Source organism: Capricornis sumatraensis, chromosome 1 (genome assembly GCF_032405125.1).
Source record: "Capricornis sumatraensis isolate serow.1 chromosome 1, serow.2, whole genome shotgun sequence".
Lineage (NCBI taxonomy): Eukaryota > Metazoa > Chordata > Mammalia > Artiodactyla > Bovidae > Capricornis > Capricornis sumatraensis.
This window is the reverse complement of record NC_091069.1, coordinates 79,440,893-79,465,370: the sequence shown is the minus strand read 5'-3', so window position 1 is coordinate 79,465,370 and position 24,478 is coordinate 79,440,893. Positions and strand designations below refer to the sequence as shown.

The window sequence follows — 24,478 nt, the reverse complement described above, 5'->3', positions numbered from 1 at the left end:
AACACACACAGTTGGTTTATGGCGGAAGGCAAGCCACTCTTGTCTGCGAATAAGCATCAGGCTGACTGTGCAGCATGATAATTGCTCTGCCTTCACTTCCTTTGGCACCTACTGATCTCTGCTAAGTGGTTAGTAAAACATTTTTGTAGGAATGTCAAGCACTTTGAAAAATTTGAAGGATTTCGTTTTTGATTGTTCTTTTTCTTATGTGTAAGTTTGAGGAAAGTTCATGCAAAGCCATTCCGCCACTGCCATTGCTCCTAGGAAGTGTCTTAAATAGTAGGGTGCCAGGGTGTCTGTGCTTGGCATCTTTTAATCAATTGTGTTTTCTTTTGCGTTATACTGTGAGATGGGCTGGTTGTGTTGGGATATCAACTGACTGGCTTCAAATGGATGGCAAATTCACTAAAGTGAAAATGATTGTGATAGTTCCCTCATTTCCCCCTGCAGTGTATGTAAAACTGACTTTTAAAGTGTTTAGTGGATAATGGATCATGTAAGGTCAGTACTAGCCATGGCGGCCACGGCTATTATTTTCTCTTTTCATGGGAGGGTGCTCAGCAAAATGAGATTGTCACACTCTTTTTTTGAGAGGACAGCGACAGACAGTTAAAAGCCTCTTCACGTAAGGATGTTATTTCATAAAGACACCAGCACTGGATTATCCCCTTCACTTTAAACTTCTGCCAGCTTGTACAAAGAGATAAAACAAAATAGCCCGGTCCCAGGGGTGGGGAAGTGCTGGCCAGCTCAGCCTGGGTCCGCAGGCTTTCATTTTGATTAGTCACATGTGAGGAAAATTCACTTAGGCTGAGAGGTAAATTTAATACCAGTTATGCCCATGCTGGTCACATCACAACCATTTTCACATGATGCCACTTAATTCCCTAAGAAGCAGAAAGGTAAATCGGTGGCTGGCCAGCAAAGGTGTCACAATGCATTAAGACCAGGACTCGCTGCAGGGGATAATGGTTCTGATTGCTGTTGACTCATGTCTCCACCAACTGCCTCATGTAAAATAAGTGACATTTAAAAGACATCAAGATGTGAGAAGAGGTAAGGGAGAGAAAAAGAAAGAGAGAGTAGGATAAAAAGTATGCGCTTCTAAACTTGCCACCTGAATGTGCAGTTTCTCTTCCACCCTAAGTGGTAGGAAATGATAACTCGACATGCCATGGGTGACCTGCACTAAGCTTTTAACTTCCTGTCTTGTGTTTTTAGAGAAAAATCTGTAAAATTGCTTCTGGGAACTGCTCCAACATGTTATCATTTATTTCCAATTTAATTTTTTTTAAAGTTTTATTCTTTTGCCCTCACATATCAGTCTATTCATCTCTTTAAAAGCTTGAGGCTGAATCAAGTTAGGCAGTGGTAGACAACAAGAGGCAGTCTACTTTCTGAAGGCCCATTTATGTCTATTTTTATAAAGAGAATCAAATTCCAGTTTACAGTAAGCATATGCTTCAGTTGACATCTGTTTCTAAGACTTGGACGCTTTGTTTGCATAACAGTCACCAATAAATGGCCTTGTTTTAAGTCTGCTCACTGAGTTGTATGTGGGTTGTTCAGCTGGGGATTTTAGTCGCAGCTGATCCCCTACCGCTCATAGCTGATAGGAAGGGGAAAATCCGAGAAGCCCAGTCCTATTTATTAATGCAGATTTTAACATTCTCAATGAACCACTTATCCACTGTGATTCGGCAACCAAATCCTTATTTGCTCAGGGAGGGGAGGGGGTGTTCTTCAAAGTGCTGAATTAAAGCTTACCAGTTTTTTTTTTTTTTGGAGGCAGAGGGGATGGGGAGGAGGGAGAGAAAACAAGGCCCTTTCTTTAGCCAGTCTCCTCCAATTCAGAGTACAGTGAGAGTGAATCTTTAAACAGGACATCATAAACCAAGCTTATGGTTCATGAATTTATTGTTAGCTAAGAATATCAAAGATCTAAACGTGGGCCTCTTTTTCAAAGTCTTGATGCTTTTTCAATACCGCTTAAATGTCAATTTAGAGTTTGATGGAACTAAGCTGTGTATTCTTCATTCATCTAATTCTGTTTCATTTTAAGCATACCTGATTCCACATGCATGGGAAACAGCCACAATATTCAAATATTTTAAGATGTCCATGTGACTATCTTTAGGATCATTAGTGCTAATTAAAGAAGTTCCTACTTGTGTTAAGCTGCTCCAAAAACAAAGCTAATCCACAGTCTCCATAAATCTGCCCTTTTTCACCCTTCCTCCTGAAAGGCATGCCAGCAGTTAAAATATGAAAAGTCTTAAGGTTGGCATCTATGCGCCCCAGAAAGTAAACCTGATGAATAGAGTGTTTTACTTGAATTCTCATATTTCTGTAGAGGAAATCTGACTTTTGTGTATTTCAAAATAGAGTATTCACTGACTTTTAAGATACTGAACTTTTTCTCCTGAGTTATTGTATAATATTCAGTAATCATTTATGAAATGTGTGTAACATTTTTCAAGAGGATTTACATATCAACTTTTCCTAGTGGAATCAACAACAGTAGAATGAAATGTATCTACTCCATTTACTCTTACCCAGTGCTCCTACTTTCTTTTTCCCTCTAATTTTTATATATGGTAAAAATTTCATTGAAGAGAGATTTTAGATGACAGGACTGTAATTTTAAACCCAATAGAAGAGGTGTAAGCAATTTGAGCTTAGCTGAAGCATAATCTTAGGTTGTCAAGAAGAAACCCATTCTCCCTATGCTAATCAATCAGTGTATCAACCAACCAATCATCTCTTCAGCTTAGCATATATCCTAAGGTTTGATATATCTATTAACCGCCCATCATGCAGCTGGGCTCTGGATGATGAGATTCCTCCTATCTTCGCATTTGGCGGCCGACGACTGAGCTATCACAGCCTCAGATAAATACCAAAGTGGAGATTTCAATCCTGTCCCTGAGTGCAGAGACAATCCAGAAACGTTGAAAATATTCTTAGAAGAGAATACACAAGAAAATTACATTTCTCAATGCTGTGTTGTGTGTAGAAATCGTATACATTACATGATTTCCCTTCCCTGGACACAGCAAAATAAAAGACACTTTTATTATGATTAGAATGCTGGTAATCAAAAGAATGGTTGGAATCTGCCATAAACAGATTAACTGCAAGATGAATTACATGTAGACATTTAAATAAGTAAGAATAGTGATCAATTAGTTGATATATTTCCTAAAAACAAATAGAAGCTCAAGTTTATAAAGCAAGGCACATAATTGTTGTAATTCCAGGGAAACGGGTTATGGGTTTCCAAAGACTGTACGTTGCTTCCTGATCTCAGTTCAGAGGTTCTGATATGAGATGAGCTGCGACTGAATGTGTCTACAGCCTATTCCACCAGCTGTGGTTTGAAGACAGTGAGTGTTTCCATAAAACTGCTGATTGAGAAAGAGAAACCGAAAGGACTTTTACTGAATGTGAAGTGTCTCTGAATGTGTGCAAATTGAAATGAGTGGGATTCATTTCTTCAAGCATTGATTTCCATCTGGAAGATGAAAATCTTTTAACAAAATGCAGGTTCAAATCATGTCTTTCCTACACTGTTGTTCAAGTCTCTTACTCTGAGAAGAGAAGCAGAGTGAGGTATTAGGAATTGTAGTTCCAACTGAGGCTCAGTCAGTAACTAGATAAGCAAGCCCCTTAATTCTGTAGGCCTTACTTCATAAATTGAGATTTCACTGAAGCATCCATGAAAAGTAGTAAGCAATTATTCTCATCATATTTAAACATTATTTCATCTTCTTCCAAAACATTGTTTTTCGTGTCAATCGTGGTATGAATTTTGACTTTTACTATAGTATTTACTTAGTCAAAATCTTTTTAGTGCTACTGGGCAGCATTAACCGATGAAAAAGATAGTCCAGCCTCAATACAGCTTTCTGGGTTTGAAGCCATTATTTTCAATCATTTGTTGAGGGTAGGACCAACAGAAGCATGATGGGGTTCACGATAACATGAACTCTTTGCTGCTGGAGAGAGAAGGAAATTTCTTTTCTGTCCTGAGAAGTCCAGCATGAGTCCATACAGAGACCATGATGACTTCTCTGCTCTCAACAACTTAGCCTGTGCACTTTGATCTCAACTTAAGAACACTCCTGTGTCCTGGTGTGAAAGGGCCTGTAACAAAATAACAGCTCTAGAATTTCTGTATTTTTCTCAACAGAAAGATAACCGTGGTATCAAGTACAGAGCAACAGTTTGGTTTGAATAGCATATTTTGAAGGCCCTGCTCAAGGAGTTGTGATTCTCAGAGAAAACACTGTACTATATGGGTTAAGGTTATAAATTTTATCATAGCAAAGGGAAGCACCCCTCCCCCCAAAAAAAAGGCAACACAGAGAATCATTTTCTGTATCTAAAGTCACTTAAAGGACCCATTCTGGGACTCGTTCCAGGCTGCTGTGATTAGAGAGCTGCATGTTTGTAGATAGCCACAGATAAGCCCCAGATATGAGCACCCATGACACGTGCTCTGCTGAACGAAACGAAAGGATTGATTTAGAGAAAGATGGCCTATTGAATGTGGATTCTTTGTTACTGGCCTGAAAATGTGTAAGCATGCACCTTTCAGGCCCTAGACAGTCTTACTCCCCAGGGCATCTATTCTGTCTTCTGGTGATAATTGTCCTGCCAGCTCTGCAGATTGTGGATATAGATAAGAAAGCCAGCGAGAGTGGATTGAGCACAATTAGAAACTTATCCACACTGGAAATGACCTGTGACTGCATTACCAGGTAGAATCTGGTCCTGAGTAGATACATCATATAAAGCTCAACACACAGATCTTGTAAAAGAAGAGGGGTTTACTTTTCATTGCTGTGAGTTCCAGGTTTAGAATATTTTGCTACTGTTCTGCGTGAATCCAGCATGCCTTCACATAAATCATGTAACCATGCCACAGAGAATAGAGAAACAGTGAGCAGCCTGTCCTCAAGGAGTTCATGTTCAAAGACAACATAAAGAAACAGATCAAAGTATTTTCATGAAAGCTTGAAGGTAGTATCAGCAAAATTTCTTCATCAGAGAAGGATTAATGTTTGCTTTCAAAAATTAAAAGAATTATGAATTTTTAAATAAATGCATAGTAGATAGAAGTATACTTTATTTAAAAAAAAATATTTATGTATCTATTTATATGGCTGTACCAGATCTTAGTTTTGGCTTGCTGGATCTTCAGTCTTTGTTGAGGCATGTGAGTTCTTTAATTGCGACATGCAGGCTCTTTAGCTGTGGCAGACAATTTCTTAGGTGAGGCATGTGGGATCTAGTTCCCTGACTGGGGATGGAACCCGGGCCCCCTGCATCAGGAGCACGTAATCTTAGCCACTGGACCACCAGGGAAGTCCCTTGAATTCTTTTAAATGGAAAAGGGGAGCTAAAACTACCGAAGAGGAGGAAATAAGATGAGATGAGGATATCAAAGTAAGATGAGATGAGGAATCAAAGAGGAGGAGGTAAGATGAGCTGGCTAAATGGTCACAAAGAGGTGGACACGACAGAACGACTGAACAATAAAGGGGAAACTGAAGGGAAGGGAGGGAAAAAAGTAATGGACAACGTGAGCAGCGGCACCAGGGCTATGACTGCTCTCTCTGCCCTGTGGGCCCTACCTACAATGCAGGGAAGGAGTTCCTTCAGCTCAGAATGTTTTGGGGCCTGAGAGGGAGTATTCGCCCCGGCGTCAGGCACCAAGGGTTGACTACTGTTTTGGTCAGCTTGTACTGCCCTAACAAAATGCCAAAGACTGGGTGGCTTCTCACAGTTCTATAGGCTGGAAGTCTGAGGTCAGAATGCCAGTGTAGTTTCCATTGAGGCTTCTCTTGTGGTGGTCACCATTTTACCATATCCTCACAAGACCTCATCATTGTGTGAGCACGGGGCAGGATTGGGAGAGCATCCTTTGGAATCTCTGCTCATAAAGGGGTTAATCTTATCACATCAGGACACCCACCCTTAGGACCTTGTAATTACCTCCTTGTGGGCTCTACCTCCAAATATAATTGCCTCGGAGGTTAGGGTTTCAACATATGAATTTGGGGTAAATGCAGTTCAGTCCATGGGAACCACCAACTGTAGCAGAAAGAATCTCCTCAAAGGTGTCTTGCCAACAAACTGCTGAAGAGACATGTGTGTGTGTGTGCACACGCTCAGTCATGTCTGACTCTGCGATCCATGGATTGCATGTAGCCCACCACACTCCTCTGTCCATGGGATTTCACAGGCAAGAATATTGAACGGGCTGGCATTTCCTCCTCCAGGGGATCATCCTGACCCAGTGATTGAACCCGCGTCTCTTGCATCACCTGTACTGGCAGGCGGATTCTTTACCACTGCGCCACCTGGAAAGTCCATTAACTAGTACATAACCCATGGTTTTCTGGAAGCATTGTGCCCAGCCATTAAGCAGCAGAGCCAAGGGAAGGAGAAAGCAGGCATAGAGTGGAAAGGGTACACAGTGAACGCTTTATAAACCCTCTGAATGGGTGAAAAAATAATGACCTCTGACTTCTTTATGGTTCTTAACTCATGCTGCCACAGATTGGTTATAAGGTCCATATCACACTGTGATATGAAAGTATTAATTGAATAGGGGCAATCAGAATTTCTATGTGAATAATGACCTAGAAAATAATACTCTGCCCATTTAACAATAGAATGGGGAGCCAAGGCTTCACTTGGCAACACAGTTCTCTTGATGGGGTCAGATATTATTTTAAACCCTGGGGTATATACATTTTATGTCCTGTTTTAGCTCTTAAAGCTGATGTGAATTTCTTTACAGTCACTTAAGAGGAAGGAAGAGAATTAAGGGAGGAAAAATAAGTAAGTTGCAAGTATTGTTCTTTTGGTTTCGTTTGTGACCTTCTGACAGATACCTTCATCAATGCTCATCTTGAATAGTAACCATTCCATTAAAAACAAACCAGTAAATTTAGTTAATATTAATGTGCCAGTGTCGGTTTCTTGGCTTTGACCAATGTAAGATGTTGACAATGAGAAGAACTGGGTGAAGGGTATCCAGCAACTCCCTGTACCAGTCTTTTCTGTAAATCTACAGTTATTCCAAAATAAAAAGTTTATTTTTAAAACCCAGGTATGTGTGTTTTACAGGGAGCATGTCTGAATAAGAAAACCCTTAGCTCTACTTTTATGGGAGCATTTTCTCAGTGTTTCTCCAGATGAGTGCTCATTTAAATTTGATATCCTGAGAAGCTGATGGCTCACCCTGCGTTCATGTGGGCCATTTAGACAGGTCCCTGGTTGACCATGCTGAGATGCTCTCCTGTCTGATACTGAATCAGAGAAAGAGGAGGATTTAGGATTATCTGACTTTGGGGAATGCCACTGACCAGTAAAATAAAATAAAATAAAATCATCTCTTTGCATTGTTTACCAGCCAAAGCATACTGTATCACACTGTAAGTTGCTTTCAAGCTTGTGTTTTCTATTAGGCTTACCATGTGGTGTATCATGTGAAAGTGTCTAATGGTTACTGTGAAATTAGAGGCTGTCCAAACAAAATTTAAAATCCTAAAACTTTCACTCCCAAGTGTGATGATTCTTAGCTATGCTAGTAAACCGTTTGACATGTGTGGAAACATAATTCAATTTTTTTTACATCAGATTGTCTTTTTTTAAAGGTGTGTCTAACAAAATGTGTGACTATATAATAGAGGAGACAGTATTTGATTTTTAATTTGTATGTTTAGTTTCTGCCATGTTCTAGGTCCATTTGAATGTTGGAAAAATAACAAGGTAATAGAAAAAATGCTTATGTGAATCCCTGTGCTAACTGCATTGTTTTGCTTATATTTTTGTGTTCCATCTTTTCCCCTGAAGAGTGAACTTGTTGAAAGTAGGAAATGTGGTCTCAGTATCTAGCCCAAGACAGTAAATAGTGAGGATTCAGTAAATATTTGTTTGAATGGATAATTGAATAAAATCACATTTAAATGAATTCCACCTTGAAGGGAACCAAATAACTGCCTCTTGGCTTACTCTCGTCACAGCCCTTGTTTTAGGATGGCCTCACAGTTTAGAATGGTTTTTATCACTGCTATCATTCAGCTATATATACTACCATTTCAAATCTGTAAAAAGTGTTTAAAAAAAAGAGAAATTGTTCATGTTTCAAGACCTATTAGAATGCATTTTCAAATATGTCAGACACATCTTTGTTAAAATTAAACCAGGGATTGGTTTTGAGCGAATAGCCCTATATCCTTACAGATGCTGTGGATGGATGCATCTAAGCTGCTTATTATATTGATGGGTTTTGCTGCTCTGCAGCAAATGAAAACAGGCAGCTGCTTCCTCCATCAAAGCAAAAAGCAGCCTGAGTTTTTATTAACCGAGTGTTCATTTCTTCTATTGCCAAAATTCTTACACAAAACAAAAGAGCAGTTTTAGCACATTATTGCTTAACTAGACATGAACAACTGACAGCAAGTGATAAGCCTGTCTGCTTTTCACAACTGGTAATCATTTTTGGAATAGATGTTTTAATATAGTTGAATATAAATTTTGTAATTTACATCTACAATGGTACGTAAATTTATAGATCCAGTTTGTTGCAGGAGAATGAAGGCTATAATCACAAAAGGCTTTTCCTGGTGTTGTTTAATTTTTAATGACTATTTGAAAACAGGGGAAGGAAAGTGAAATCAAATTCATTTCTTAAAAAGAAATACAAAAAGGCGTTAAAGACAATCATACAGGTTGGTTGAAGCCATTTGTAGATGGCCCCGACAGAGCAAGTGTTTACAGCCAGGACGTGCTTCGCACTCCATTTCCACATTAGTTGCAGTGAGCCGCCTGAGCTCATGCACCAGCAGAAATTTCTGGAGAGCAGACCATCATGTTTCCTTCATATCAATGAATAATGATGAACAGGGAGACAGGAAGGACAGGGCCTTGGCCATTTTGCACAGCTGAGATCACCAGCCAACTCTCATACTATTTCATTTGGTTTTGTTTTTTTCAGTTACCTGAACATTATACATTTACTTGCAGATAGAATAGCAGAGAGGGGTTTATTTAAAGTGAATTTAGGCTGTACCTCAACAACACTGTTGCCTTATTTATCAAGTCAATTTGCTGAATGGTGTGTTAACCTTTTGGAACTTGCTAAAGGCAATTCCTGCTATAAGAAGGGGACATAGTCCCTTCATTCTCCTTCCTAAGAGGGGGAATTTGGAACGGAGGCTGTTTTGAAATGCTGGGATGTGTGTCTTCCAAACAACACTGCTAAATAAACAAGTTATGTTGCCTAACTAGCCTAATGCCAGGGCCATTTAATAAATGTACGTTGTGGCTTTGGCATCTGTGGCACACATCTCCTAAATACCATTTTCCCTCCAGGGGGCACTTTCATAAATGCACAGAGCATGCACTCCACATGGAACACAAGGCTTTCAATTTGTTTGGAATTCAGTCACAGTGTTTACCGAGAAGTGAGATAAAGCTGGACCCAAAAAAGCAGGAAGCTACTATAGAAATGAGAATCACAGATCATAGGTATCTCAGGAAGGAGCACACCCTACTTACTCACCTTTAGCGTGCCACGTAACAAGGGGGTGTCTGTGTGGGTGAAGTGGTTAGATACCTAAGATAAGGAACACTAAAAATTATTTCTAATACTTTCCTCTTCACTCCACTCTATTTGACACATTATGGCTCTTATAATGGTCCAAGACACAACACATTCCTATTTTTAAAAGGGTGATTCCACCCTGAGGACCCTGAGCATCTTGGGGAAGGATGTTATTTTGGAGTAAAACTGGCGGTGAAAGTTTTCGCTCTCATTTGGGGGGGGGGGGTCTGTGAGAAGGATGTACTCTTTCAAGGAGAGCCCAGGGGGTGTTTCCCTGCTGATAGGAGCTCTCTGGTCTGATTTTCTGGGTCTACCTTTCCAGAAATGACTGTTCTCACTTTCTGACATCCTCTCTGACCAATGGAGATGTAGCATTTACTCACCTAGAGAGCTCCTACTGGGAGGTGTTCTGCTACCTGTGCTTTGAGACCTCAGGAGAATTTTTTCTGCCCCAAAGATAGTTATTCTGAGGAAGAGGAAATATGTTTGAGGGGAAAACACAGCATATATCTGAGAACAATGCTCAGTACTGGAAAAGGAACAGTTGGACTTGAGAAAGTTGCCTGTTACTTATATGCTGGATTAAGTAAATAAAAAGCTGTCACAACTAGAATATATAGATGTAGAGTAGTTCTTTTCTGAAGCTGTGAGATTTAATTAACAAACGCAGTTCTAATTCAGTAAAAGTGGACGTGTGGTGAAGACTTGATCTCTAAGATGATTTTGAATGCTTTCTAAAATCCTTTGAATCCTTTCTTGGATTATAGTACAAATAAAATATTTTAACCAGCCCAACTTCAACCTAAAATGCTGTAAACTAAAGCTCACTGACAATTTTATAGCTTTCGTTTGGAGATGCACAAATGCCATGATCTATAGCTATTGGATTTGAAGATGGAAGAGTCCTCAAAATCAATTTGACCCTTCCAATTTGTTCTTTTTTTAAAAAAATTATTTTATTTTTTGACTGCACTGGGTCTTCATTGCAGTGCACAGGCTTCTTGAGTTGCAGCACATGGGCTTTCTAGTTACGGTGCGTGGGCTTAGTTGCACCACAGCATGTGAGATCTTAGTTCCCTGGCCAGGGATCTAACCTGTGTCCCTTGCATTGGAAGGTGGACTCTTAACTGGACCACTAAGAAAGTCCCAGACCCTTCCAATTCATTCTTGAAACTAGAGCCCTGAATATTCATTGAAAGGACTGATGCTGAAGCGCCAATACTTTGGCCAACTGATGTGAAGAGCTGACTCATTAGAAAAGACCCTGATGCTGGGAAAGATTGAAGGCAGGAGGAGAAGGGGATGACAGAGGATGAGATGGTTGGATGGCATCGCTGACTAAATGGACATGAGTTTGAGCAAGCTCCAGGAGATGGTGAATGACAGAGAAGCCTGGCATGCTACAGTCTATGGAGTCTCAAAGAGCCAGACACAACTAAGCGTCTGAACAACAAAGAGCCCAAATATGATTTGTCCAAAGTCCCAAAATTAGTTGTTAAGTGAGCCATGAGAACTAGAAACTGGTTCTTTTGATTGCTGAGCCAGTCACCAGGGTTGAGGCAATTAGTGTAATGATTAAAAGAGTGGACTTTAGAAACTGAGTAGGTGGGCTCAAATCCTTACTATGCCATTTAAACTTTCTGTGCTTTGGTGTACCTTGATGTGCCCCTTAGCTGGCCATAATGACGGTGCATATCTTATAAGGTTGGTTTAAGTATTAAATGAGATAATACATATAAAGTACACAGCTCAGTGTTTGCCTGGTAGAAAGTATTCAAAAAGTGATATTAACAACAGCAGCAACAAACACTAATTGCACTTACTTGGTACTCTTATAGTATTATTCAATCTTCATGTTACCAAAATCCAAGCTCCTACTGCTGGTCACACAACAGGCCAATAAATTGAGAGACAAGTTGTTGGGGGAAGGAATTGCAACTTTATTTAGAAAGCTAACAAGCAGCCAGAGAAGATGGTGAACTAGGATTCCAAAGAACCATCTTACTTGACTTAGAATTCTGTCTTCCTTTATACTAAAAGGGGAGGAGGTGTGGTTGGTTGTTGCAAGCTTCTTGGTGTCTAAATCCTTTGTTCTTGCAGCTGTCCAGGTAGGTTAGGTCATCATGTTCCTGCCTTGGAAGAAAAGTTATGCCCAACCTAGACAGTATATTCAAAAGCAGAGACATTACTTTACTGACAAAGGTCCGTCTAGTCAAGGCTATGGTTTTTCCAGTGGTCATGTATGGATGTGAGAGTTGGACTGTGAAGAAGGCTGAGCGCCGAAGAATTGATGCGTTTGAACTGTGGTGTTGGAGAAGACTCTTGAGGGTCCCTTGGACTGCAAGGAGATCCAACCAGTCCATTCTGAAGGAGATCAGCCCTGGGATTTCTTAGGAAGGAATGATGCTAAAGCTGAAGCTCCAGTACTTTGGATACTTCATGCGAAGAATTGACTCATTGGAAAAGACTCTGATGCTGGGAGAGATTGGGGGCAGGAGGAGAAGGGGACGACCCAGGATGAGATGGCTGGATGGCATCACGGACTCGATGGACGTGAGTCTGAGTGAACTCCGGGAGATGGTGATGGACAGGGAGGCCTGGCGTGCTGCGATTCATGGGGTCGCAAAGAGTTGGACCCGACTGAGCGACTGAACTGAACTGAAACCTCCAACAGGACCAATGTTTTCCTCTGCAATTTTTAATTTCTATATGAATGGGAAAGAGTTATATTTTTAAAAATCAGAGCCTTGAAGATAGGTTATACTATTTATTTCAGGCAATAGGCAACATTTTTAACTTGTAGCAAAAGCAATAAAATACAAAGATTAAAGTAAAAGAAACAGATCCAATTTGGAGTCAGATTTATTCTTCCCTGTTACACGCTCATCTCTACTTACAGTGTAGATGGTATTATTACTACCAGATAAGGAGATGATGCAAGAAGAGCTTAAGTGACTTGCTAAGGTCGCAAAGCTAATAAGCCTCAGAGCTGTCTTCCAAGTTCCTTACTGTCTGAACCACTGGAACCGTGGCTGTGGCTGCAGCTGCAGTGTGTTCCTTTTTCTAAGTGGTGCTTTAGCGTCTTCCTGGTCCTGTCTCCATTTCTCATCTGTCACTCAGTTGATTTCGCAGCATCCACACAGAGTCGGACACGACTGAAGTGACTTAGCAGCAGCAGCAGCTCTAAAACTGACCATCAGACTGAAGGCTGAGGTCTGGGGAATGAACACCAAAGACTCTTTTCCTCTCCCTGCTTCAGATTCATGCTGGAGCTGGGGCTCCTTTCAGCTTTCCCTTATTTCATAATCATCAAATTAATAGGTATCTGAATTAAAATTTAAGTTTTGAAATGTAATGCATTGCTCATAAAATCACACCCATAAACCAACCCAGTTTGTAGTCCTAGAAGAATATATTGTTGAAATACCTGGGCAATTCTTTGTGTCCCTTCACTTCCACATGCTCATTATCTATATCAGTTGGCTTCCCTGGAACAGAAGAAAACTGCAAAAAAATTCATTTGGCCCTTGTTTTGCAATCTAGTGGAAGGCAGTATAGCACAGAGGTTAAGAATAATGGCTTTAGAATCAGATTGCTGCTGCTGCTGCTGCTGCTAAGTCTCTTCAGTCATGTCCGACTCTGTGCAACCCCATGGACGGCAGCCCACCAGGCTCCTCCATCCCTGGGATTCTCTAGGCAAGAACACTGGAGTGGGTTGCCATTTCCTTCTCCAATGCATGAAAGTGAAAAGTGAGAGTGAAGTTGCTCAGTCGTGTCTGACTCTCAGCGACCCCATGGACTGCAGCCTTCCAGGCTCCTCCATCCATGGGATTTTCCAGGCAAGAGTACTGGAGTGGGGTGCCATTGCCTTCTCCATTAGAATCAGATTACCTGGATTCAAATTCCAACTCAATGACAAAATATCTGCCTAATTTGGGGGAAGATTTCTTAACCTCTCAGTGCCTCAATTTTCTCATCTACCTTGTGCCTGGCCAGCAGTCAGCCTTCAACAAACATTAGAACATCACAGAGCAAGCCTCTACCCACTCACTGTACAGGGCTACACTGGACATTCCATTTCACCGAGATGTACTCGTATTCTCCGTGATCTGACTCCATACACACAGGCAGGCTTGTTCTTCATAACTACTGTTCAGAGCAAGTCTGTTAATGGGCCAGAGCAGAAGGACAAGTATAGAACAAGCATTGTCTCTCTCTCTCTCTCTCTCTCTCTCTCTCTATATATATATATATATATATATGGGGTGTGTATATATATATATGATATTCTATATATATATATGGTATTCTTACTTATGATTTATTTTCAAAGTTCCCTTAGCTGGGACAGATATTTCCAGAGTTCAGTTTTGGTTTGATTTTGTGGGCTGTCCATTAGGAATAATAATCTCCCTGAAAGTATCATAAACATATAATCCAGATTGATAAAATTGCCTGGATAGACAAATGTCAAAATAATAACAAAGGCAAGAGCAGCAACAGGCACTGTTCTAAGTGACTTACAGGTATTATCTCACTTTTTCCTCACAACAATGGTATGAAGAGAAACTGTTTTTGCTTGTACTTCACAAATGAGAAAACTGAGGCATTACCCAACAATGCTGTCTAAAGTGGCAACACCACGACCCCTATAGTTATTTTCTATTTCATTAATATTTTGTTTTTTTCACAACATTTATTACTATCTAGAGCTACTTTGTTTATTGCCTCTATTAAAGCTATTTGGTCAAGGACTTTGTTTTAATCACTGCTATCTCTCCACCTCCAAGAATTGGCCTTGTTTAGTCGCTCAGTCGAGTCGTGTCTGACTCTTTGCAACCCTTTAGGCTGTAACCCTCCAGGCTCCTCTGTCAATGGGGTTTTCAGGCAAGAATACTGGAGTGGGGTGCCATTTCCTCCTCCAGCAGATCTTCCTGACCCAGGCATTGAACCCACGTCTTCCGTATCTCCTGTATTGCCGGTGGATTCTTTACCTGCTGAGGCATCGGGGAAGCCTGACTGCCAGGAATTGTTGAATGAATGAGAGTTTAAAAGTTAAGGTACTTGCCCAAGGTCACACAGCCAGTAAGAGCCAGTATTCAAGCTGAACTCGGTTTAACTCCAAAGCGTGAGATAAAGTTCTTTATTGTAGCTTTTTATAGCTTGAATCCCCCTCTCTCGCATAATATTACCCAAGCCTAGTATTTTATGAATGAGCATACTAATGCTCAGAAATGCTACATAACTTCCCAGTACCACATAGATTGTTAGTGGTAGACCCAGAATCAGACCCCAGATCCCCAGCTGTGTTTTTGTACAATGAATGCAGCCTGAGGAGGAGCTCATATAAAACTGAAGGAAAATCCTATACGTATCTGGTATACACCATGAGCTCACTTCTTCATGCCATAAACTTACTTAAGTCACACTTGACACTTCCCTCTCTCTTACCACCCCCTTCATCTAATTAACTAATAATCAGTTTGTCAGTATACCTTCTAAATATAGCTCAAATCTTTCCACTTTTCTTCATCTCCACTAACCATCACCCAAACTACCATCAGCACTGACCTCGGTAATTGTGGTAGCCTCCTACCCAGTTACCCTCACCTCCTCTTGCCCCGTTTCAGTCTATTTTCTTCAGAGCGGTCAGAATGATCTAAAATGTGAATCTGAGTATACCACTTTGCTGCTTAAGTGTATCATTTACTTTAAGGTGCAATTTAAAGTTCTTTTTTAAAGGAGCTTTTAAACAAATTTATTTATTCATTCTCTTGACTGTGCTGGATCTTTGTTGCTACACAGGACTTTTCTCTAGTTACGGCAAGCGGGGGCTATTCTCTAGTTGCGATACACAGGTTTCTCATTGCAGTGGCTTCTCTTATTGTGGGCTCTAGGGCTTGTACGCTCCCGTAGTTGCAACTCCCGGACTCTGGAGCACAGGCTCAGTAGTTGTGGCACACAGGCTCAGCTGCTTCATGACATGCGACATCTTCCTGGACCAGGGATTGAGCCCATGTCTCCTGCACTGGCAGGCAGATTCCTCACCACTGAGCCAGCCACCAGGGAAGCCCACAATTAATATTCTTAACATGGCCTTTGAGCCTATGAAATCTGGCCCCTGAGCACCCCCTTCAGTCTCATCTTGTCCTGCCTCTTCCTTTCTCACTTAATCTCCAGCTTCTTGGACCCTGTTTCCATTCCTGGAACATCAAACTCTTCTCTTCAAAGCTCTATTTCATGGTGCTCCCTTTCTGTGGACCATTGCCTCCAGCTCTGGGCCCCTCTTCCTCCTTTTCTTGTCTGTTCATCCTCTGGGTCTCAGCCTGCTTACTATTTCTACAAACAAGTGTCCCCTGATGGACTCCTCCCAGCCTCCCCTCCAACCAGCTTAAGTCCCCTGTGACTGGTTTTCAGAAGCACTCTCTATTTTTCCTACACAGTATTTATTACATTTATGATTAGGCATATTATTTGTGTTATTGTTTGTCTAATAGTTTTCTTCCCAAACGAGACCGAATCTCCAGTGACCATGCTGTATCATCACTCCCTGCTGATCCACAGGGCCTGAAATATAGTAGATGCCCAATAAATATTTATAGAGCATTCTGTATCTTCTTACAGATTTCCACTCTGAGTTCAAGACAAAGCAGAAATGCTTAAGTAAAAGGAGACAGAGCATAAACACTGAAAACAGTCCAAGAGGTTTACCTACCCATTCCAGCATGAGCAGCTTTTCATTTTAGTAACATCCACTGGCGGGTTTCTTCTTCCAGAAGAGTCAGTGGTCTAGCTAAGGATGTGCTGACCTCTCCATTTGAGTCTCAGGTTTGAGAGAGGCCTTGATTGTGACTCCTGCATGACAGACATGATCACTTAGTTGGGGGAAGGTAGAGAGCTGCTGCTTGCTTTCCAGACATCAGCAGATCACAGAAGAGCCACGTCTCTGCTCCAAGAGCTAGGTGTATTGTCATCATGGGGCAAGTACAAGCTGTTAGAGTCAGAAGAGGAGTCAGCAGTGTTGCCCGTTGGCTACTGTGTGTCAAGAGTCCCAGGAATTGTTTCTAACACGTGAACTCCGGGAGTTGGTGATGGACAGGGAGGCCTGGCGTGCTGCGATTCATGGAGTCGCAAAGAGTCGGACACGTCTGAGCGACTGAACTGAACTGAACTGAACTGAACTGATGGGAAATCAAAAAGCTCTAGAATGGAAGTAATCTAGAAAGACCCATGTTTGGCTAAAGGCTCATGTCTCTTAATATCTACAGACAGTTAATTTTAGAATTTGTTCAGGCTTTAGGTTAATAACGGATGTGTTTCTTTCTAAATTAACCACAAAACTTGACATTTAAAGTAATTCTAGGGCTTCCCTGGTGGTCGAGTGGTTAAGAATCTGCCTCCCGATGCAGGGGACATGGTTACTATCCCTGCTCTGGGAAGACCCCACATGCCACAGAGCAACTAAGCCCCTGTGCCACAGCTGCTGAGCCCGCGATCCAGAGCCTACCAGCCACAACTGCTGAGCCCAAGCGCTGCAGTTACTGAAGCCCTCACTTGCCTGGAGCCCAGACTCCACAACAAGAGAAGTCATCACAGTGAGAAGCCCACACACTGCAACGAAGAGCAGCCCCTGCTCACTGCAACTAGAGAAAACCCAGGTGCAGCTCCAAAGCCCCACACTAGCCCCAAAATACAATCTTTACAAATTCATAAAATAATTCTAAACTAGCTACTTCACAGATGACAAAAAGCTGGTTACAGACATCAAATGGATCACATCACCGACTTTCCCCTTCATCACATCTAAAAGAAATCTCGTACTCATTAGCAATCACCCCTCATTTATTCCAGACATCTAACATAAATGGAAAAATAGAATATGTAGCCCTTTGTGTCTGGCTTCTTTCTCTTAGCATGATAATGTTCATGTTCTATCCATGTTGTAACATGAATCAGCACTTTATTTCCTTATATTGCCAAAAAATTGTCTATTACATGGATATACCACATTTTATTTAGCCATTCATTAGTTGATAGACATTTGGGTCGTTTCCACTTTTTAGCTGTTATGAATAATGCTACTGTGAACTTTTATGTACAAATTCTTGTGTGGACATTTTTTTCTTTTCTCCTGGATATATACCTAGGAGTGGAATTGCTGGGTTATACAGTAACTCTACATTTAACTTTTTGATAAACTGCTAGGCTGTTTTCCAAAATGCCTGAACCATTTTACATCGTTTCCCCACAACCTCACCAACATTTGTTACTGTCTGACTTTTTCAATATAGCCATCCTAGAAGGGGGTGAAGTGCTATTCCATTGTGGTTTTGATCTGTACTGAGATAACCTAAAAGTTTAACAAATAAGCAAAAATTAAAATCTCTGTCCTGTCAAGGTTTTGAGGAAATAAACACTCTTATTAGCGCTGTAGCTTGATACAGTTTTTGGAGGGGCAGTTTCATATATCTGAATGTGAGATGTACTTGACTTTTGAACAGATTTTCCATTTCTGGGTATTTGACCTAAGAAGAAAAAAATTATATATTGGGGGGAAAATGTGTCTTTATTGTACCACTGTTTATAAGATCATAATATCAAAAACTTAGAAATTAACTGAAATGTCTATCAAAAGGAAACTGGTTAAATAAACTATGATGCAAACATAAAATATTTAGGCAGTCATTAAAAATGATGCGGGTATAGTGTATTTTTATTGTCATGGCAATCTATCCACCACATACTGAGTGGGGCAAAATGAGATTATTGAATACCTCCCTGAGAAGATCCCACTTGTGTAAAATGTCTTCATGCCTAGGGAGATTTTTTTGGAATGGTGTCCAAAATGTTAACAGTGATTATATACTAGTGGTGGAATTTTAGGTGATTTTTAAACTTTATTCTTTGAACTTCTCATATCTAATTTAGTTAAAAATCAACCTCTATAATTTTTAAGAGAAAATTGTAAAACTGTTTTAAAAGACTATGCATTTTAGAAATCACATTTTTGTTCTTAATCAAGGCTTGAATTTTAGTTAAATATTCTTCCCCTATCATTATTTTTTAAATCCTCAAAACCATCTGCTAAAGGCATAAAGAAGTTCATCATTGTGGTGATTATATTCACTTGATGTGGAAAACTGTCTTGGGTTCTTCCTTCAGAGAATTTTATTATGTGTTTTAATCTTTATAGAGTTCTTTCTGTATGCCAGGTATTAGGACTTTGGGGTAGTGCCAAAGCTAATGATTAGGATCAGGTCAAAAAAGTTCTCCATGTGTTCTGATTATTAGGATAGTTGTTTGAGGTTCACACTCTCTTCAACTCTTTTATCCCTCTTTGCAGGAGAATAACATTAACAATTTTGTTTTTCTTTGAGCTTGTTATGAGTTAGAAATTGTTTTAAATACATCTCATATACTTTACTCGTTTAATCCTCACAGCAATCCTGTGAGGTTGATATTACAATAATATCATTTTACAGATAAGGAAACTGAGGAACAGAGAGGTTAAGTAACCTATCTAAGGTCACTCAACTAGGAAAGGCAGTGCTGGGGCTGGAGCCCAACTGAGTTTGGTTCCTAAGTTCCTGTAGTTGTAACTGCTACACTCCACTGCTTCTCTGACTTCTACCAAATATAACTCCAGATACTTCATGCTGGTTTATTGTGTTTCTCCCTAAAATTGTCATTTTTACCAGAAACGCCTGGGAGACTGAGCTAATAAGAACAGGTGACTGGACTTTTCTGCAACAAATGTTCTAAGAGTTGTTTCTTTGCTATTTATTAATATACGTATATCCATTGATTCTCTTAGCATTTTACTTACCGTTTCTTTGACATCATCTTCTCTGAAATACCAAAAGTATAAAGAAAAAAATTAAGAGCACATCTGTCTTCTCTTTAAGCAATTCGTATTCATCCATGAAAAACTATTGTCTTCTAAATAAATGATTTACAGATGATGATTTTAGGAAATGCTCTTCCACAGAATTTAATGGGTAGGATTATTGTTAAATTGAAAGATGTACAAAGTTGGTGAAACTTACGTTTCTCAATTTTATACTCCAGTTGGATTTTAGTTGAAGAAAGGAAATAATTATGTATATGAAAAACATTAGTATGGAGTCAGACAAGAAAGGTATAATAACCTCAGTGGTTTTATTTGCTCTTGGAAGTGATTTTTGCTGAGTATGAGCTACATATACAGTAGGTCTTCATGATCCTAATGAATTGGCCAACATGAAGATTCATGTGTATAAGAGTAAGATCTACCTGAAATACCATTCAAAATTTAACTTTGGATGTTTATAATTTTGGCTGTTATTGTTTTTGCTGTTTTGTTGTGATTGAAATCTAGTAAAAGTTATTTAGGATATTTTCCTGGGGGAAAAGTTATAATCCAGAAGAAAAGAAATGCATGTGGTATGACGTTACTAGTAATAATTACGGTAAGTTTGATTCAAGTTGAAATCACTTATACTGAACATTATTTTTTAAAAGGCATTTCTTAAGAGCATGACTACAGAGAGTTTTTACAGAAGAAACTTCTGTTATCAAAGAAGTCTATATCCTCTTGTGTTTTCTAGGCATCTGGCCGGCTGAAGAGGTTTTGGCTTACTACTGCCTCAAGCACAGTAGTATATTCAGGTACAAAGCTGCACTTAAAAATTTGTTTAGCCCACTATAGGTACTGTGTCTACATGTTAACGATCACCATGATTACATTCTTCAAATTAAACTGTAAAAAGTATATATAAGAAAGGAAGAAAGAAATGAAGGAAGGAAAGGAGGGGGAAGGTCATGGTGAAAACATGTTGCTTCTGAAAAAGAAATCTGAATTGCCTTTGGGTACTAATATTGCACAGCAAGCTTTTTGCTATGTGTCAAAGGCTTTTGATTTCCACTCAAGGCATTTTATTTCACTTTGATTTTGGGGAAACGAAAGTGAAGCTCCAATCAATCCTTACTGATTGTAAAGGTCAAAAAAAAAAAAAAAAGACATTCTTTAAAGTTCTGCTAGGAAAGTCACTATGGAATATTTGATAAATAAATACCCCACAGCTATTATTTAAAGATATCATCCCATCCCTTATTTTAAAGGTATTTTATATATCTAACAATATGTACTTGTAAAATATAAATTACTATTACAGATTCATGCTATGGAGAAGAATGTTTTCAACTGTGAATGTGCATTATAGATTAAACCATGGATGGGATTACAAAAAAAGAAAAAACTCCTTTAAAAAAAAAATGCTGAAGATGTTTGGTAGACTCAGAAAATATGGGTTTTTTCATTTCCATTCTCATTTTATAAAAGTCATCCAATATATGCTTCCTTAATAGTCCATTATGATTCCAGACAAGCCATTAGTGATCATTTTAACAATGTATACTTACAAGGTCGGGTATGTGTTGTAACAATATGTGTTTACAAGACTGGGTCAATAATATGTAGTTTTTGAAGCTCTGTGGGTCCATATTTACCAACCAGTTTCTAATTGCTTTGAATAACTAAATATACATTATGTATATTTCAGGATACGAATGTCCTGGCTTGGCTTCTTCTTTTCCCTCTATTCCCACCTCTCCCTCCCTAGATTCTCTCTCTCTTTTTTTTTCCTCCTCTTGCTGAGGAAATAAACTTCCCAAATTGAGAAGAAGAGACAATCTCTTAAGAGTATAAGCATATAAAGTAAGAACAGGGAAGTATTGAATTGAGCTTCAAAGCTGCCCTAGAAGTCTGGCATTTGCTCATCTCACTGTGCTCAAGCTTGCCTGGAGCTCCAATCAGCAGGCAGTGGGCCAGAGCAGGAATGTCACACATTGAGGGCTGATATTTAGGCACAAAGAGGAAGGTAAGTGCAGAGTGCCACCCCAGACTGTCAGTTTTTACTCTGAGCCGCTTTACTTAGGAGCAGTCAAGTCAGAGCCCAGTCATTCCTTGAGCCTGGTTTTGCTGGCTTAACCATATTATGTCCCCGCATTGTTTATTCACTGTGTTGTGTTGGGGTCTATTGTTATTTAAGTGTTAATTGCTAAATGTTCCTTGTGTAATTGTTCTTTATGGGGGCTGTTCAGCTCTCCAAAATACTGCTGTTTGTTTTAGGCTTTTTTTTAAATTCAAGATTGCATGTATTTGTGTGTGTGTGTTGTGTGTGTCTTTCACTATAATATAGGTATATACACACTCACATATATTCTTCATTTACTTGTCTAACTGTTTTTGAAGGAATGAATGTGGATTAACAGTGTTATCCTTTCCTAACAATTATCTTTCGCTACTCTAGCTAGTTTAGTTCTAAAAGACAGCGCCATTGACAGGGGGAAAAAAGGGAACCTTCTCAGATTTTTCAGCTCAGCGGTGGTAATGTTGCAGTGAACACTAATGAGGGAACCCCCACTGGTTTGCCTGCTTTGTGACTTTTCTATTTCATAATTATTTTTAAAACGCAAAACGACATGAGGTAGCCTCGTCATGTCTCTACAACTTCCTGGTAGCGCCGTTCTTACTGCAGATGGCAATTTGTTCTTGTAACATATATATCTCTCTGCCCATTTTCATCTCATTTGTATGGGTTCTACCATTTCTTTTCTCTCTTTCAGGGACCTTGCTGTGTGTGAGCTAGGGGGTGGCATGACATGCTTGGCTGGGCTCATGGTAGGTCTTTTCTCAATTCCAATCCCATTCAGAGAGAGGAACAAAAGGAAAAATGTTCCAGGGCCTCCAACTGCTGGGTCAGAGAACCGTCAACAGCATCAGCTGCGGTCAAGCTGCCGGGTCTTGAGAGACCTTCTAGATTGACTTACTTTCGGATCATATTGATTTTATGGTTGCCTCGATGAGCAGAAACATTTTACCTCAGTGTAGTCAATATCGCTTGTTGTGACATTCCAGGCCTCGCACAGTCTTTCTTCGCCATAGCAAAAGCATTTTTTTTTTCAGATTATAGTCCCATTTGCTAAGATACAGGAATAGCCCGGCAAATCACAGTTGGAGCACCATGATATAGCTGCTAATGTTTTGCCTGCATTATTACACCAACAAACATGATCCAGAGCGCTCAGTAATTAGATTCTTTTGAATTAGATTGGCCATTCAGGAACGTCGTTCCCCATTCTCTGGGTTCTGAGTCATGTATTCAGGAGATATTATGTAGCAGCACAGTGCATTAGACAAGTTTTTATGTCTCTACAAATAAAAGCATATTGTTACACTGATTGGCATTTGACAAACCTGTCGCTCTTACACAATGTGTCAGGGTTACAGCCCAATGTGCGAGCATGTCAAAGCTCACAAAAAAATTACCCTCACAAAGCCATCTGCCTGCAATGCAAAGTTATATGAAGGGCATCAGGCAGTCAGACAGAAGCAAGCTGAAAGGCAGAGTGACAGCCTTGTATGATGGCTCTACTAGATAAACAGAAGCCCACAAATGAAAGCCTCTCAGAATACCATCATCCGCTGTCACAATGCAATTACCGAACAGAATGATAGCAAGATAGAGGCTCCCGCAAATGGAATGATAAAAGTATTGACTGATTTGATTGAATGATTAAAATAATGCAGACATAAAATGAAAAAAGATTGAAGATTGTTACAGAGAAATAGGTGAGGAAGCATGATACTGAAGGCTTGTCACTCCTGTCTTCACTTCCACACAGACAAGCATATTTGCTCATTGTTTGCTGTGCTCCCCCCTTTTTTTTTTCAGGTTGCTATTTCTGCAGATGTCAAAGAAGTTCTGTTAACTGATGGGAATGAAAAGGCCATCAGAAGTATCCTTATTCAGATAGAAAACGGGCTTGTTGTGCTCATTCCTTTTCCTCGGCTGAGTAACAATTGATATAAAGAAAGACAGCATGGGGTATTAAAAGAGATTTCCCCCCATACACATGATAAGTAATTAAGAAAAAGTAGAAATATATGACATTCACTGCATACCACTATTTTTTTTTTAATTTTGGTGGATTTTTATACTTATTACAGGAGCTTATGGTTTGTGGACCACTCAAAGCAATAAGAACATTTGTTTTGTAATAATTTCCAAGCATTCTTGTCCTTTTATTTTTATTGAAATTTGCCAGGATAAAATAAATGATTTAACATTTATTATATCGGCTGTTGCTTGCAAAAATTAACTTCCAGCTTCATGTTCCATTACTACCTTTCTTCCTTGTGGACCATGGATTTGTGTACCTACTCTAATTCCTGAGGAGTCCCCTGTATCTCCCCACTGGAAACAGCTATCAGTTTTTCATTATTTCCTTTTATTTAGGATCATAAAAGCTATCTCTTTTTTTTTCTGCTATGCTATTACAATTCAAACCCCATTATATTAGATTATGCTTTACTAATATGTACACAGAGTTCATGAAAATTGAACTGTACTTTTAACTAAAAAAGCAAGCATAATTTGTGGCTACTTTAGCAATCGAGCTGATTTGTTCAGGGGCAGTTAACAGCCTTTAGAAATTGAGAGGAAAGGTGGAGGATATATTTGCTCTGGATTTTTTGGTGTGCTTTCTATTTACATTATGAAAGAGGCAATCTAGTTATTTGAATTTTAGGCCCCTAAAATGCCAAAGCAGTGTTGATTTTTGTAAGAGGTAAGCATCTTACCCAGAGCCTATTTTTGAATTTTCTTTTTCTACCTCTGCTATATGATTTTTTGAAAATAAAATTTGCAGCCACTCTATCAGCCTCCTCACACAGGAGGAAGGAGGTACCAGAAGCACAGAAGCTAATATTGTTCGCCGCACTTGTGTGCTCTACAGAGCCCCACCCAGCTAATTGCCTGGCAGACTTAAAAAAAAAAAAAAAAAAACCAGGAAGGGAAAACAGCCAATCACAAT

At 39.7% G+C, this 24,478-nt stretch overlaps 1 protein-coding gene across 1 annotated transcript in view; it reads left to right on the top strand.

The window, feature by feature from the left end:
- CAMKMT (calmodulin-lysine N-methyltransferase) overlaps positions 1 to 24,478 on the top strand; it is a 416,282-nt gene that overhangs the window by 337,214 nt on the left and 54,590 nt on the right. Inside the window, exons 4-6 of the mRNA XM_068984795.1 lie at positions 20,209 to 20,269; positions 22,229 to 22,283; positions 23,338 to 23,401. Coding sequence (XP_068840896.1) covers positions 20,209 to 20,269; positions 22,229 to 22,283; positions 23,338 to 23,401 — 180 coding nt within the window. The remainder of the gene's footprint in view (positions 1 to 20,208; positions 20,270 to 22,228; positions 22,284 to 23,337; positions 23,402 to 24,478) is intronic.